A 12,439-nucleotide genomic window follows, 5' to 3' on the forward strand; every position below is an offset into this window, starting at 1 on the left:
TCCCTATTTATCAACCCTTGTCCACCTTGAGTATTTTCTAAGAACAGCTCACATAAAGTCATGGCCTGCTACTTAAAGCAAAGAGGCCCCGAATGCTGAGAAGACTCTCCAAAGTTCACCCGATGAGAAGCAGGAAGGGATGGTGCACAATGGGCTGTTGCTTGTACCAGGTCTCCAGGGTGGTCCTGATGTCTTTCTTTGGAATCCTGCACTAAGGAAGTGTCAAGGAGGGAAAATAAGGTTAAATGAGAGTGGGAGAAAGCAAAGTAGTGATTGGATTATAAGATTACATCCTTTCTTGAGGGTGGTTAGGCATTCCAGTGGTAACTGGCATTGCAAAGGCGTATTAATCTAGATGTACAAGAACAATGGACAGGGCTGACTTAAAAACTTTTCACTAAAGAAGTTGTAGACCTAAGGAGTGGTTACCCACCATGACTTGTCCAGTTACAAATTTATGATTTATTACAGCATCCCCTTTTCGTCTACAGGGAAAACCTTTTTTATTCTCAACATTCCATTCTGTGCTCAGTACTTCACTTCTGATCAGATGTGGGGGTATCTGTCCCTGCTACATCAAGCAGTTTTCTTACAGCAGCTGGGTGCTCTACAATTCAGACACTATCTGGAGTTAGCATCAGATCCCACAGGTTAAGGGCTTAGTACCCCAAGACTACCCTTCCTCCCAAGAGTCCACTTTGTCACCTGTGCTTCTCACCAACTGGCTATAAATTGGAAGTTCCCATGACCCTTTCCTCAACTTTGATACTTTGCTAGGACAGCTTACAGAAAAAGAGTTTACTTACCAGAATACTAGTTTATTATAAAAGGATATAACTAAGGCACAGCCAGATAGAAAAGATGCATAGGGTAAGGTATGGGAGAAGGGGCCTGGAGCTTCCTTGCTCTCTCCTAAGTACTCTGCCTTCCAGCACCTCCATGTGTTCACCAGCTCTGTTCTCTGAACCCCGTACTTCAGAGATTTTTGTGAATTCTGTAGATATGATGGATTAATCATGGACTATTGGTGGTTGCACTCGAACCTCTAGTCCCTATTCCCTCTCTGGAGGTATGTGGTAGGTATGGCTGAAGGTGCCAATCTCTCTAATGATTTGGTCGGTTTTTCTGGAAATCAAACCCTTAGCCTTAAGGCCTTTTTACTATTTATGATTATGTATACCTACGGGACCTGGTCTTCCTAGGTGTCCTCCCATCAAAGTACTAACCAGGCCCGACCCTGCTTAGCTTCCGAGATCAGACATCGGGCTTGTTCAGGGTGGCATGGCTGTAGACCATGGACAGTGCCTCCACTGGGGCGCAAACCCAGGACATTCTGCGTGTAAGGCAGATGTCCTAACCACTACACTATGGAACCACAGTTTAGGACCTTTTCAAAAACCACCTCATTAACATAAAAGCAAGTGGGGTTGAAAGCTGCTTATTTTGAATAACAAAAGGCACTCTTTTCATCTTTATGGATCTTATTACTTAGGAAATTCCAAAGGTTTTAGGAGATCTGTGTCAGGACTGAAATCAAATATATATTTCTTATAAATCACAATATCACAGTAATATGTTATTCTAAGTCATTGGATTAAGAGCTCTGATCCCTGGATTCTAGTCCATTTACCAGTAGAACGATTTTAAACAAATCTCTTATTTCGGTCTGTTTCCTAATACATTGAATGAGTGAGCTGTTTTAAAACACTTTAAAAAGGAATATCTACTTTAAGCCCTTATTTCTGATTGTTCTTTCTTGCAAAGGTCTTTGTCTCTAATGTACCTTCCAATGACAAAATTACTGAATTGATTTATTGCATATGCAACACGTATACACTATGTACACTATCATATGTTTAATTAGAATCCTAGAACAGGTGACAAATAACAACCTATTGATAAACTTAGATTTCACTACTCACATCCTTAAGGTATTGCTCAATATGCACAATTTAAACATTATTTAGAGACTCATGATTTCCTTAAATATACCTACATCTTTCTTTATAATGATTTTATCTCTTGTAGACATACCAAATCAAATTATTTATTTTACATATTATATGTACTCTGTTACCATGTAATATATATCTGTATATATACATAATCCTATATATATTGCTACAGTTTTTGTGATCTTTGAAAAAGTCCTGCAAAATATTCTATGCATGACTATCAGGAAATTCCTATCAGCTCTAAATAGAGATAAACTATAACCCATGGGCACTTTTTACTTACCTTCCTTCTTAGGTACTTGGATAAATCATGGTCGGGGACTGGTCAAGGAATATAATAATCATTTAATTTGGACATATGATGCACCACATTTGGGCTACTGGATAGCAGCTCCACTTCCAGGAACTAGAGGTTTGTAAAAATGACACAAAAAATTTTTAAAATACAAATAATCATACTGGAATTGATATAAAGAGATCTGTTTTATTCTGAGCATCGCCACTTAACTGCTGTATGACACTAGAAAAATCTTCTAGTCTCTTAATCTCACCTTATTTTTTTCATGTGTATAAGAAAAGCTTAAGCTCCATGAACTCTAAGGTCTATTATACCTATAATGAATGTCTGAGGAATCTGTGAAGTATGAAGTTTGTTCAAATGAAATATTTTCTTAGTTTACTTTTTGTGAATAAATTCTACCCAGATCAGTTAGAGTTTTTGGTTGCAAGCAGCAGAAACAGATTTTGGATAATTAAAATAATGTTAGGATATAGGGAGTTCACAGGATCCTAGGGGTGGCTGAAGAACCAGATTCTAAAAGGCAAATATCCCAGAGGGTCCACCAGGCCTACTTGAGAGTCTTAAGATTACTGCTGCGTGGTGGCTGACTCTAACTCTTTGCAGTCTTTTCCTCACACTGTTCCTCATCATTCTAAGGATGAAGAATTTGGTTGGCCTAGGCTTGGGTCATGAGCACACTCCTTGGTTGGGGTTGTGGATGGTGGTGTGGAGGAAGGGCTGTTAAATGATAGTACCTCCAGACTGTTCTGAAAAGAAGATGAGTGATACCCCAAATGAAGACTGGCCTTACATATGAACAGAGTACACAAAACCAAGAACTGTCCACTAGGAATGATCTGTTCATATTCTAGGAAAAATGAATTTCATTTTTTTCTAGTTTTAACATGGTATCAAATTATATCATTTGTACCTAAGGAAATTCTATATTTATCTGGAATTGTGTAAATCTCTCAAAATACTCAAACATTGCATATTTTATCCATTTAATCTTAAAAGAAAAATCTTCTAACCTGCTGTAGTGTAGACTGGTTGCGCCATGGGCATGCTACCATTTTCTGGGCTTTTTGGGTGTTTGCTGGTATAAACTGAGTTGCTTCTTGGCTTTCCTTGCTGTCAGCTTTGCTAAGTTAACTTTCCATCCTTCAGCATCTTGTTGATCTTTTATCATCTGCCTTTAACCGTTGGGTTTGTATATTTATAAAAACAAAACGAAGCAAAATTTCTAGTGTAATTTTAGTGTAATTTTGGGAGAGTGTGAAAGTTGAATTTTAGTGAAATTTTGGGAGAGTGTGAAAGCATATGTCATTCCTTCATCTTTAATCATGTGTCAGAGATAATTCTTTTGGTTTTTCGAGTGGTGTGGCTCCCAACTGAGAGGCTGTTTCAGGTTGGTCAGGAATAGTCTCAGTGCACATGCTGGTGAGGATGTAGATGACATCTAACACCCATTGCTCTATAGTATTCTATCATCTAATTTTATTATAGCTGTCTATCAATAATTTGAAGGGTCTCAGAATTTTTTCTGAAAATGTTTTTTTAAAATAGTTTTTACATGACAGCCTTTGAATTTTAAACCATGCAAAGTAACATTTTTTTTTTTTCAATGAAGCCAAAATTTAGTATTCCAGTAAAGGAAATATGAGCCATTAACCATATGTGATCAAGAGGGATGTTCTCTTTGTTTCTATTTGAACTTAGTGCTTATGAGATTATTTATTCAGAACCAGAGGGTGGTTACTTTTGTTCTTCATGATGCAAAATATCAAGCAGTCTTGCCAGCTGTCTGGCTTTATCCCATTCTAGATTTGCAACTATAATGAAATACTGATGAAAAAGAATAATCAATATTTAATACTTTAACTCAACTAAATCCAAGTTATTTCATTTCTAATAAAAATAGCTTAAAGAGCATCTTCCACTAAACACATAACTGAAACAATTAATTTATTAAAATGACTTTATGAATTATAAAAGCTCAATAATTTTCTAAAGTAGGTTAAAGATTTGGTTCAGCTTATATGTTGGAAAAGATTTTGTATGAATCAGAGTACTAAAATAGAAGTGTGGGATTCCCATTTAGTTTGAATTAGATACCTTCTAGTGATGTTTTTATTCTGCAAGCATATCATAATCTAAGGAACACTACTTGATTGTATCCCTGGCTTTGCCAGTAACTGAGTTTGAAACAGATACTTACCCATCTGAGTATTAGTTTTTCTTGTTTCTAAATTGTAGGAGTTGGATATGATGATCCCTAATGTCCCAAAACATTTTAGGATGTGGGTGTTATAAAATCAAAATTGATCCTATAATGGGCTACTTACTGCGCTAGAGCTACTTTAGTTGTAATTTGGTTAATATATCTTTTAAAAAATAAATCTTAAATAGAATTCTAGAGTTCCTTGAAAGCAATATTAAGTGCAGGAAGTTAGTTTTTCATAGATTGTTCTAGGTAAGTATACAGCTGAGTATAGGCTTTAATAAACAAGTACTTATTAATGGTTTTAAACATGTGTTTCAATCAACTTCAATGAAAATGTATTGTAATTTTCTACCTTTTTAACTCCTTGTATGCATACACACATATATGCAGATGCATAAGTTTTTGCTGTTGTCATACATACAGGATTTGGGGCAAACTTAACAGTATCAACTTCCTATTTCCAAAAGTGAGTTTCATTGAAATCTTGTAGATTGAGAATTATTAGCATCACTCTATTGTGGAAACATATACTCTCACATTCTTAGAAGTTGAATTTCCTAGTTATAATCAAACTTTCTTGCAACTCTGAAACCTGATAAGAATCTGCAGATAAAATCGTTACTCTTATTTTGTGTGTGTGTGAAGAAATGTATTGTGTAATACTGTACTTAGTCACCTATTAGATATCATAAACACCTTATTATTTGTTACCATATATGAAAGTATGGCCAATACTAGAGTCCCTATTCTTATGTGACCTTGACATTTAACAACAGTATACTGTAGCTAGCACTTACGGAATGCTTTTGTGCTAAGCACTGTTCTAAATGTTTTGTAAGTATTACTTCATTTAATTCTTGTAAAAACCCATATGGGTTAAGTATGACAGATATGGACTGAGACACAAAGAAATGAAACTTGCCCAAGACCACACAGAACCAAACGGTGAGGCCAGGATTCTATTTCAGGTACTTACCCTGGCTTCAAAGTCTATCTGCATATCAACAATACTCCTCCAAATCCTTTAATATTACTGTTACTTTAAATTTTGCATCATTTAATTGAATAAAAGTAAAGTATAAATCTAAAGACTTTGTGGCCCTCAGTCTATTCTAGTGTCCTTAGTGAAAGTGAGAGCTTCATTCTGGATGTTTTCTCGTGCTGGAGATCACCAGAAAACCAGTTGTCTCAGCACTCTCACCACCTTGTCACCCTGACTGCATATTATAATCTAGTTGATACTGATCAGTAGATGTTATATCCATTCTTGAACAAAATGAAGTCTTAATGATACTGAAACATTACCTCAAGATTAGTTGCCCAATAACATTAATTTTCACACAGAGTCTTAATAGTTTGTACTTGTCATTTTAGTGTATTAATCAGCTTTTACTGCACAACAGCACTGTATCTATGTGCTCTCTCATAAGGGAAGATGGGTTATCTGTGCCTCTGCTGGGCTTAGCTATTGGGATCATAGCATCTCATTCCAGAGCCCAGGCTGAAGAAGTTGCAAGTTTTAACTCTTCCAGTCCCAGAATTTTTGGATTCTCTCTAGTCTAAAAAAAATTTGGCAAATTCTTTTTAGAATTTATCTTTACAATTTTTTAAATTTTATGCAGCTAGTAATGGTCCACACTCACTATTGATACTCTATCTCAAAATCTCTTTGCACAAAGCTCAAATTAATTAGAAATATTTTGCTTCTATGTAACTTGGGTCACCAGTTTTACTGCCTACTGGAACAATTTTCTCACTGCTGCTGCTTGGCCTAGAAGCCAGTGTCACATATTTTAGGGTTTTGTTATAGCAGCATTTCAGAATCTTGGTACCAATGTTTATAATAGTCAGCCATTGCTACAGTAACAAATAAACCTGTCATCTCAGTGGCTAACAATAGCAAACATTTATTTGTTGCTTACATTTCATGACTGGTGGGCTTGGCTTGGTTCATTTCAGCATTTTTTTCTCATTCCAGAAGCTAGGTGAAGGAATAGCAACTCTCTGGGCTATACTATTCACATAGTAGAGGACCTTAGCAAGAGAGCAGGGCCATTTCATGAAGCCTCATTTCAGTGGGCAGAGCAAGTCAGTTGATTAAGCTCAAAGGGTAGAGAAGGGTATTCTCTACCCTTCTCTCCATCCATAAGGAAGCCTGCAATGAGAGGGGAGCAAACAAATACAAATGTGTACATATATTCAATATGCCTCACCCAAGATAGGACAGAGTTGAATATTAGATCTTAAATTATATATTTTCTCAAGATATATGCACCCTCTGTTCATTGCAGCATTCTTTACAGTAGCCAAGATATGGAAGCAAGCTAGGTGTCCTTTGATAGATAACTGGATAAAGATGTGGTATATATATATATATATACATATATATATATACACACACACACACACACACATATATATATATATAATGGAATATATTATGCAGCAATGAAAAATGAAATTTTGCCATTTGTGACAATACAGATGGATCTAGTGGGTATTATGCTAAGTGACATAAGTCAGGCAAAAAAAGACAAATACAGTATGGTTCAATTATATGTGGAATCTAAAAACAAAATGAAATCAGACTCTTAGAAATAGAGATCTAAAGGATGGTTACCAGAACAAAGAGGGGTAATGGATGGAAAGGGGAATATAGTAAATATTGTGATAAGTTTGCATGGTGACAGATGATTACTAGAATTGGTGGAGTGATAACACTGTAAGGTTATAAGATATAAGAATATCAAATCACTATATGTACTCCTAAAACTAATATAACCAATATAAGATTATACACCAACTATACTTATCTAAATTCAAAAAGAAAAAAGTATTTTTTCTCTTTGTTTTGTTTATATTGAACTATTTAGGTTCAGGTATAAATGGAGACTCAAAGGACATAACCGCCTACCACACAGTGTTTCTTACAGCCATATTAGGAGGAACAATAGTCATTGTCATTGGATTTTTTACTGTGCTTCTTTGTTACTGCAGGTAAGATAATATTAATCAATGTGTGTAAACCCTGAAAACTGTCAAATTATAGTATCGTATCATTATGTTCTGTGTATTACAAATTTATTTGTAGAAACAACAGTTTGATCTTTAAAATATGTAGATTAAAATAAAAAGGGATATATTCCAACAGCATTGCCTATATAATGCACATATTGTGGGATGATATTTTTAAATGAACCTTCTAGATTATAAGCTTTAAACATTTTTTTTTTTTTTGCCTTCTCTTTTACTCTAGGGATAAGTGTGGTACTCCACAGAAAAGAGAAAGAAATATCACTAAACTTGAGGTCCTCAAAAGAGACCAGACAACTTCAACAACACACATAAATCACATTAGTTCAGTCAAAGTTGCATTAAAGGCTGAAGACAAGTCACAGTTATTCAATGCCAAAAACACTTCCTATAGCCCTCAAAAGAAGGAATTATCAAAGGCAGAAGCAGAAGAAAGAGTTTCCATGGTAAAAACTCGGGACAATTTTAAAATCTACAATGAAGAGATTTCATTTCTGTCAACCAATCAAAATAATTACTCAAGAAACCCACCACAGTCCTTGGAGTCCAATGTAGGGTCCAAGCAACCTAAACATATTAACAATCTATCTTCGTCTCTAGGTGATGCTCAAGAGGAAAAGAGGTATCTCACAGGTAATGAAGAGGTATATGGACATTCTCACATTCCTGAACAGCTTATGCATATCTACAGCCAGCCCATCGCCATCCTTCAAACATCTGACCTTTTCTCCACTCCAGAGCAGTTACACACTGCTAAGTCGGCTACTTTGCCAAGAAAGGGACAGTTAGTCTATGGCCAATTGATGGAACCAGTAAATAGAGAGAACTTCACACAGACATTGCCCAAAATGCCAATGCATTCTCACGCACAGCCCCCAGATGCCAGGGAAGAGAATATCCCACTCGAAGGTCAACAGAGCTTGCCGTCCCAAACTTCAGATTGGAGCCGGTATTCAAACAGCTTACTAGAATCTGTTTCTGTTCCTGGAACACTAAATGAAGCTGTTGTAATGACCCCCTTTTCATCAGAGCTTCAAGGAATTTCAGAACAGACCCTCCTGGAGCTGTCCAAGGGAAAGCCCTCCCCTCATCCCAGAGCCTGGTTTGTGTCTCTTGATGGAAAGCCAGTTGCACAAGTGAGGCATTCCTTTATAGACCTGAAAAAGGGCAAGAGAACCCAGAGCAATGACACGAGTCTGGACTCTGGGGTGGACATGAATGAGCATCACTCAAGTAGAAAACTCGAGAGGGAGAAAACTTTCATCAAAAGCATGCATCAGCCTAAGATTCTTTACTTAGAAGATTTAGACCTGAGCAGTAGTGAGAGTGGAACCACTGTTTGTTCCCCCGAGGACCCAGCTTTAAGGCACATTCTAGATGGCGGGAGTGGCGCTATCATGGAGCACCCTGGGGAAGAGTCCCCAGGAAGAAAAAGCACTGGTGAAGATTTTGAAGCCAATACGTCCCCTACCAAAAAAAGGGGCAGACCACCACTAGCCAAAAGAGATAGCAAAACTAATATCTGGAAGAAGCGAGAGGAACGCCCACTGATCCCTATAAATTAACACTAAGGATAGTTACGTCTTTGCTGTCTCTTGCAGTTTATTCTTGCTTCTTGTAAATTGCAGTACGGACTTCTTAAGAAGGTGAGACTGAGCAATCTCATGGCCCCTGGACATGTCTCAAGCAGAGTAAATAATAAAATGGTAATTCAGTAATGAGAAAGATACTAAGGATACTTTTTCTGACCTGTTGTTTATTTTTAGGTGATGAATTTGAAGTATCCAAAAGTTCAAAATGTAAAATAGCTTCAAGATGTTAGTTATCTGAAAATGTTGCTCAGTCAGCCAATTTGGCCTTCTCTTAAGAATCACATTGTTAAAACTGAACTCCTACATTTGCCTCCAAAAATGTTGCCTCTGCTTTGATGAAACATTTAGAAATGAGGCATATTTTTGTGAAATGATACTATTATGTTCTCCACTGCCGGTACTCGAAAATAACTTGATAAATGTCCTGGATTGATGTAATTCTAGAGTTTAAAGGCCAAACAACTTTTTTTTTTCTGTAATAAACAGCATGTGTATTGTATCAACCCCAAATTAAATCACATAAGATGGGCAAGAAGCTACTTCGTTGTTAGAGGGAAACTCCAGCAATTTGATTGTTTTGAGATATAACTTTACAGAGTAAATGGTAAGGTGTTAATTTGTTATTTAGGAATCTGAAAAATAAATGATACTGAATTTTTATTTTGATTTTTTTTTCTCCTTCCTCAAAAGTGACATGAGCTTAGCATCAAGGAAAATTCAAAATATCTGAAAAAACTCACCCATATCTCTCGTTAAGACCCACTGATACATGTAAGCTAAAATCAATTTTAAGATATTTCTTCTATTAAAAAAATCCTGGCACTTAAATGCTATTAGACTTGATTTTAAAAAATCAGTGAGTTGAAAGCTTCTTATGAACACTAAAAAATTAACAAAATATATAGAGCTAAAGGAAATAAACATTTCAATTTTTTTTTCTGAAATGTCATTGAGCTAAAAAATAAATGTCAATTCCCTGAGACTCAAAAATACCTTCAGGATGTTAGTTATATCTACAAATTTTTTCCCCATAAAGTCTTTTAACAGTTGTAAAAGATATTTAAGAAAAACAGTTTCAATTTCATGGGAAAAGTAAGTTATTTTCTTAAATCACTTACAGGCTTTACCCCCCACCCCCCAAGTTTTGCAAGTAATGTAGTCATATCATTTTCATAGCAAAAAAATCAGTGTGAACACATTCAACAGTTGTTTTTAATTTTAAGTGTCTTCAACCCTGAATTATCATTCATATGTCCTAAAAATAAAGCTCTTTGTTAATTGAAATCGATTCATCCCATTTTTCTTAAAATTTCCATGAAGGCAAATGTCTGAAGCAGCTTCCCCTTTTCCAAGGGAGAAAAATGAAACTAAATTGCTTTATTTCTCATCCCCTACTAATCAATATGGGAACACATAAACAAGTTGAAATAAACAATTAGCTATGTTAGCTTTAGTCAAATTATAGAGGGATGTATAAGAGACAACATTTTTCCCAAGATAGTAGACTTCAGCCATTTTTTTTTCCTGTAACCCCTTCCGAAGCATATAATATCAGATAACACTGCTACCCTTATGTATTAACCCAAAGAACTTAAAGACCAAGGCAAAAGTTTGTTATATTTTACTCCAGTCTATAGAAGAGATAAATGTTTTGGATAATACCTAGGTTTACTTTCTTTGCAGGCGGAGGATAACTGATAAGGCCCAAAATTAGAGGAGGCTTCTTATTGGTCTTATACAGAAAGATGCATTAGAAGAGGCATAAATGAAAATGACTTGGAAAATGTTAAGGAGTTAGTGCTCTGCTGAAGTGCCTTTGATATAGACTTGCTTTGTTAGAAGGATATGACAACATCTTTCTTAAATGTGCATTTTCTTTCTGTTAGCCAAATTAAGCAGATGTGCAGTTTTTATTAAAAATATAGACTTAGTGTTTCATGTTGGAACAATGAATTTTGCATGCAAGTTACATTTATCTCTTTTTTGAATCCAGTGTATATTGATGTATTATGTTGGAATGAAGTTAGAAACTATACAGCAAAATGTACTTCTTCAATATTTCAAGTGTATATTTCTCTCACCTTTAAGTAAAAATGTGTCATCTCTGCTTAGTAATGGAATGCACATGTTGAAATAAGGGGATACCATTCAGGTATGCCACTTACTCATTCTTGTGTAAAAGAAATGAGAGGCTGTATCCCAAGGGCTTTTCTAGAATACATTTTTGGGTTTCAGAATAACACCTTATTTTTTATACACTGCACATTCTGTTCTCAATTGGGAGGTATAGGCAATTTATCTTTTCTAATGATTAAAAATGTGTAATTTCTCATTTGTGAGTTCACAAATTTCCTGTTAAAAAGCTGAAGCCATCAATTTTTTCTTAAGTGATAATGAACCTACAATATTCACAGCTTTCTTAAATTTTTAAATTGAAAACCAGCCCAGTTTTTTGCAAATGTAAACCTAGAGAATTTTGGTCGCAAATTATTAACATTTGTGGATCCTTTGTATATACTTTGGATATATCTTAAAAGCAAAATTATCCCTCAATTAACTGCTGGATTCATTTACTAAAGCACAGCTATATGCATTTTTGAATACATATTAAGATCTTGAGACTTTATAAAATCCATTTTTATGACATTTATGCAGGTGTATAGGGATTACACCCTTTTATAATGCACAGTATACCATGAAAGTCACAAAGGTTGAGGAATAAAAGCACTTCTTTGCTTTGGCAATCATTTTCAGATCACTTTCTCTGTGTTTGAATCCTCTGGTATCAATGCATATTAGAGAGTTTTAGGCATCTGTGGGTCAAATAATGTCCCTCAAAACTTCCCAGAAAGGTGAAGCTCAAAGTTACATATTAATTTATAGAGAATGAGTTGCATTTCCTCATGTACTATCTTTGTAAAGAACTTGACCATGTTAATTTCCATCTCAGACCTAGAGTTGACATTTTGCCCTCTTGTTTCCAAGTGTTTCTGTCTTTTGTATTGTTTCATCAGAGGAATCTCAAATTTCAGTGTATATTTATTGTCATTACTACATTTACTGCTGAAACTGTAACAATCTGAAGATTTGTAAAATGTTAAACATAGTTCATTAAAGATAATAAAAATAAATCAAACTGTATTTGATGCATTGTTTAATTTTGATAGTAGTCCTCTCTAAATTCTCATTTAATCCAGTAAATATTACTTTTTTCCTTACTATACTCTCTACAGTAAATTAAACATTATATGTTTGAATAGGCTTTGTTTTAATAATGAACTTGATCCCTCTTTGTGCATCATGTTCTCCAAAATTCACATTTTTACTATTTATTAAAGCCGAGTATAGACAAATT

General features: G+C 35.2%; 1 protein-coding gene across 1 annotated transcript in view; it reads left to right on the forward strand.

Annotated features, from left to right (window-relative positions):
* The window catches only part of FAM171B (family with sequence similarity 171 member B), a 63,441-nt gene extending 51,216 nt beyond the window's left edge, over nt 1-12,225 (forward strand). Inside the window, exons 6-8 of the mRNA XM_006921270.3 lie at nt 2,251-2,367; nt 7,333-7,456; nt 7,716-12,225. Of these exons, the coding sequence (XP_006921332.1) occupies nt 2,251-2,367; nt 7,333-7,456; nt 7,716-9,057 (1,583 nt within the window). The 3' untranslated portion in view covers nt 9,058-12,225. The remainder of the gene's footprint in view (nt 1-2,250; nt 2,368-7,332; nt 7,457-7,715) is intronic.
* The last annotated feature ends 214 nt before the right edge of the window (nt 12,226-12,439 follow it).

The sequence above is a fragment of the Pteropus alecto genome, unplaced genomic scaffold (assembly GCF_000325575.1).
Source record: "Pteropus alecto unplaced genomic scaffold, ASM32557v1 scaffold3, whole genome shotgun sequence".
In the NCBI taxonomy this organism is placed as follows: domain Eukaryota; kingdom Metazoa; phylum Chordata; class Mammalia; order Chiroptera; family Pteropodidae; genus Pteropus; species Pteropus alecto.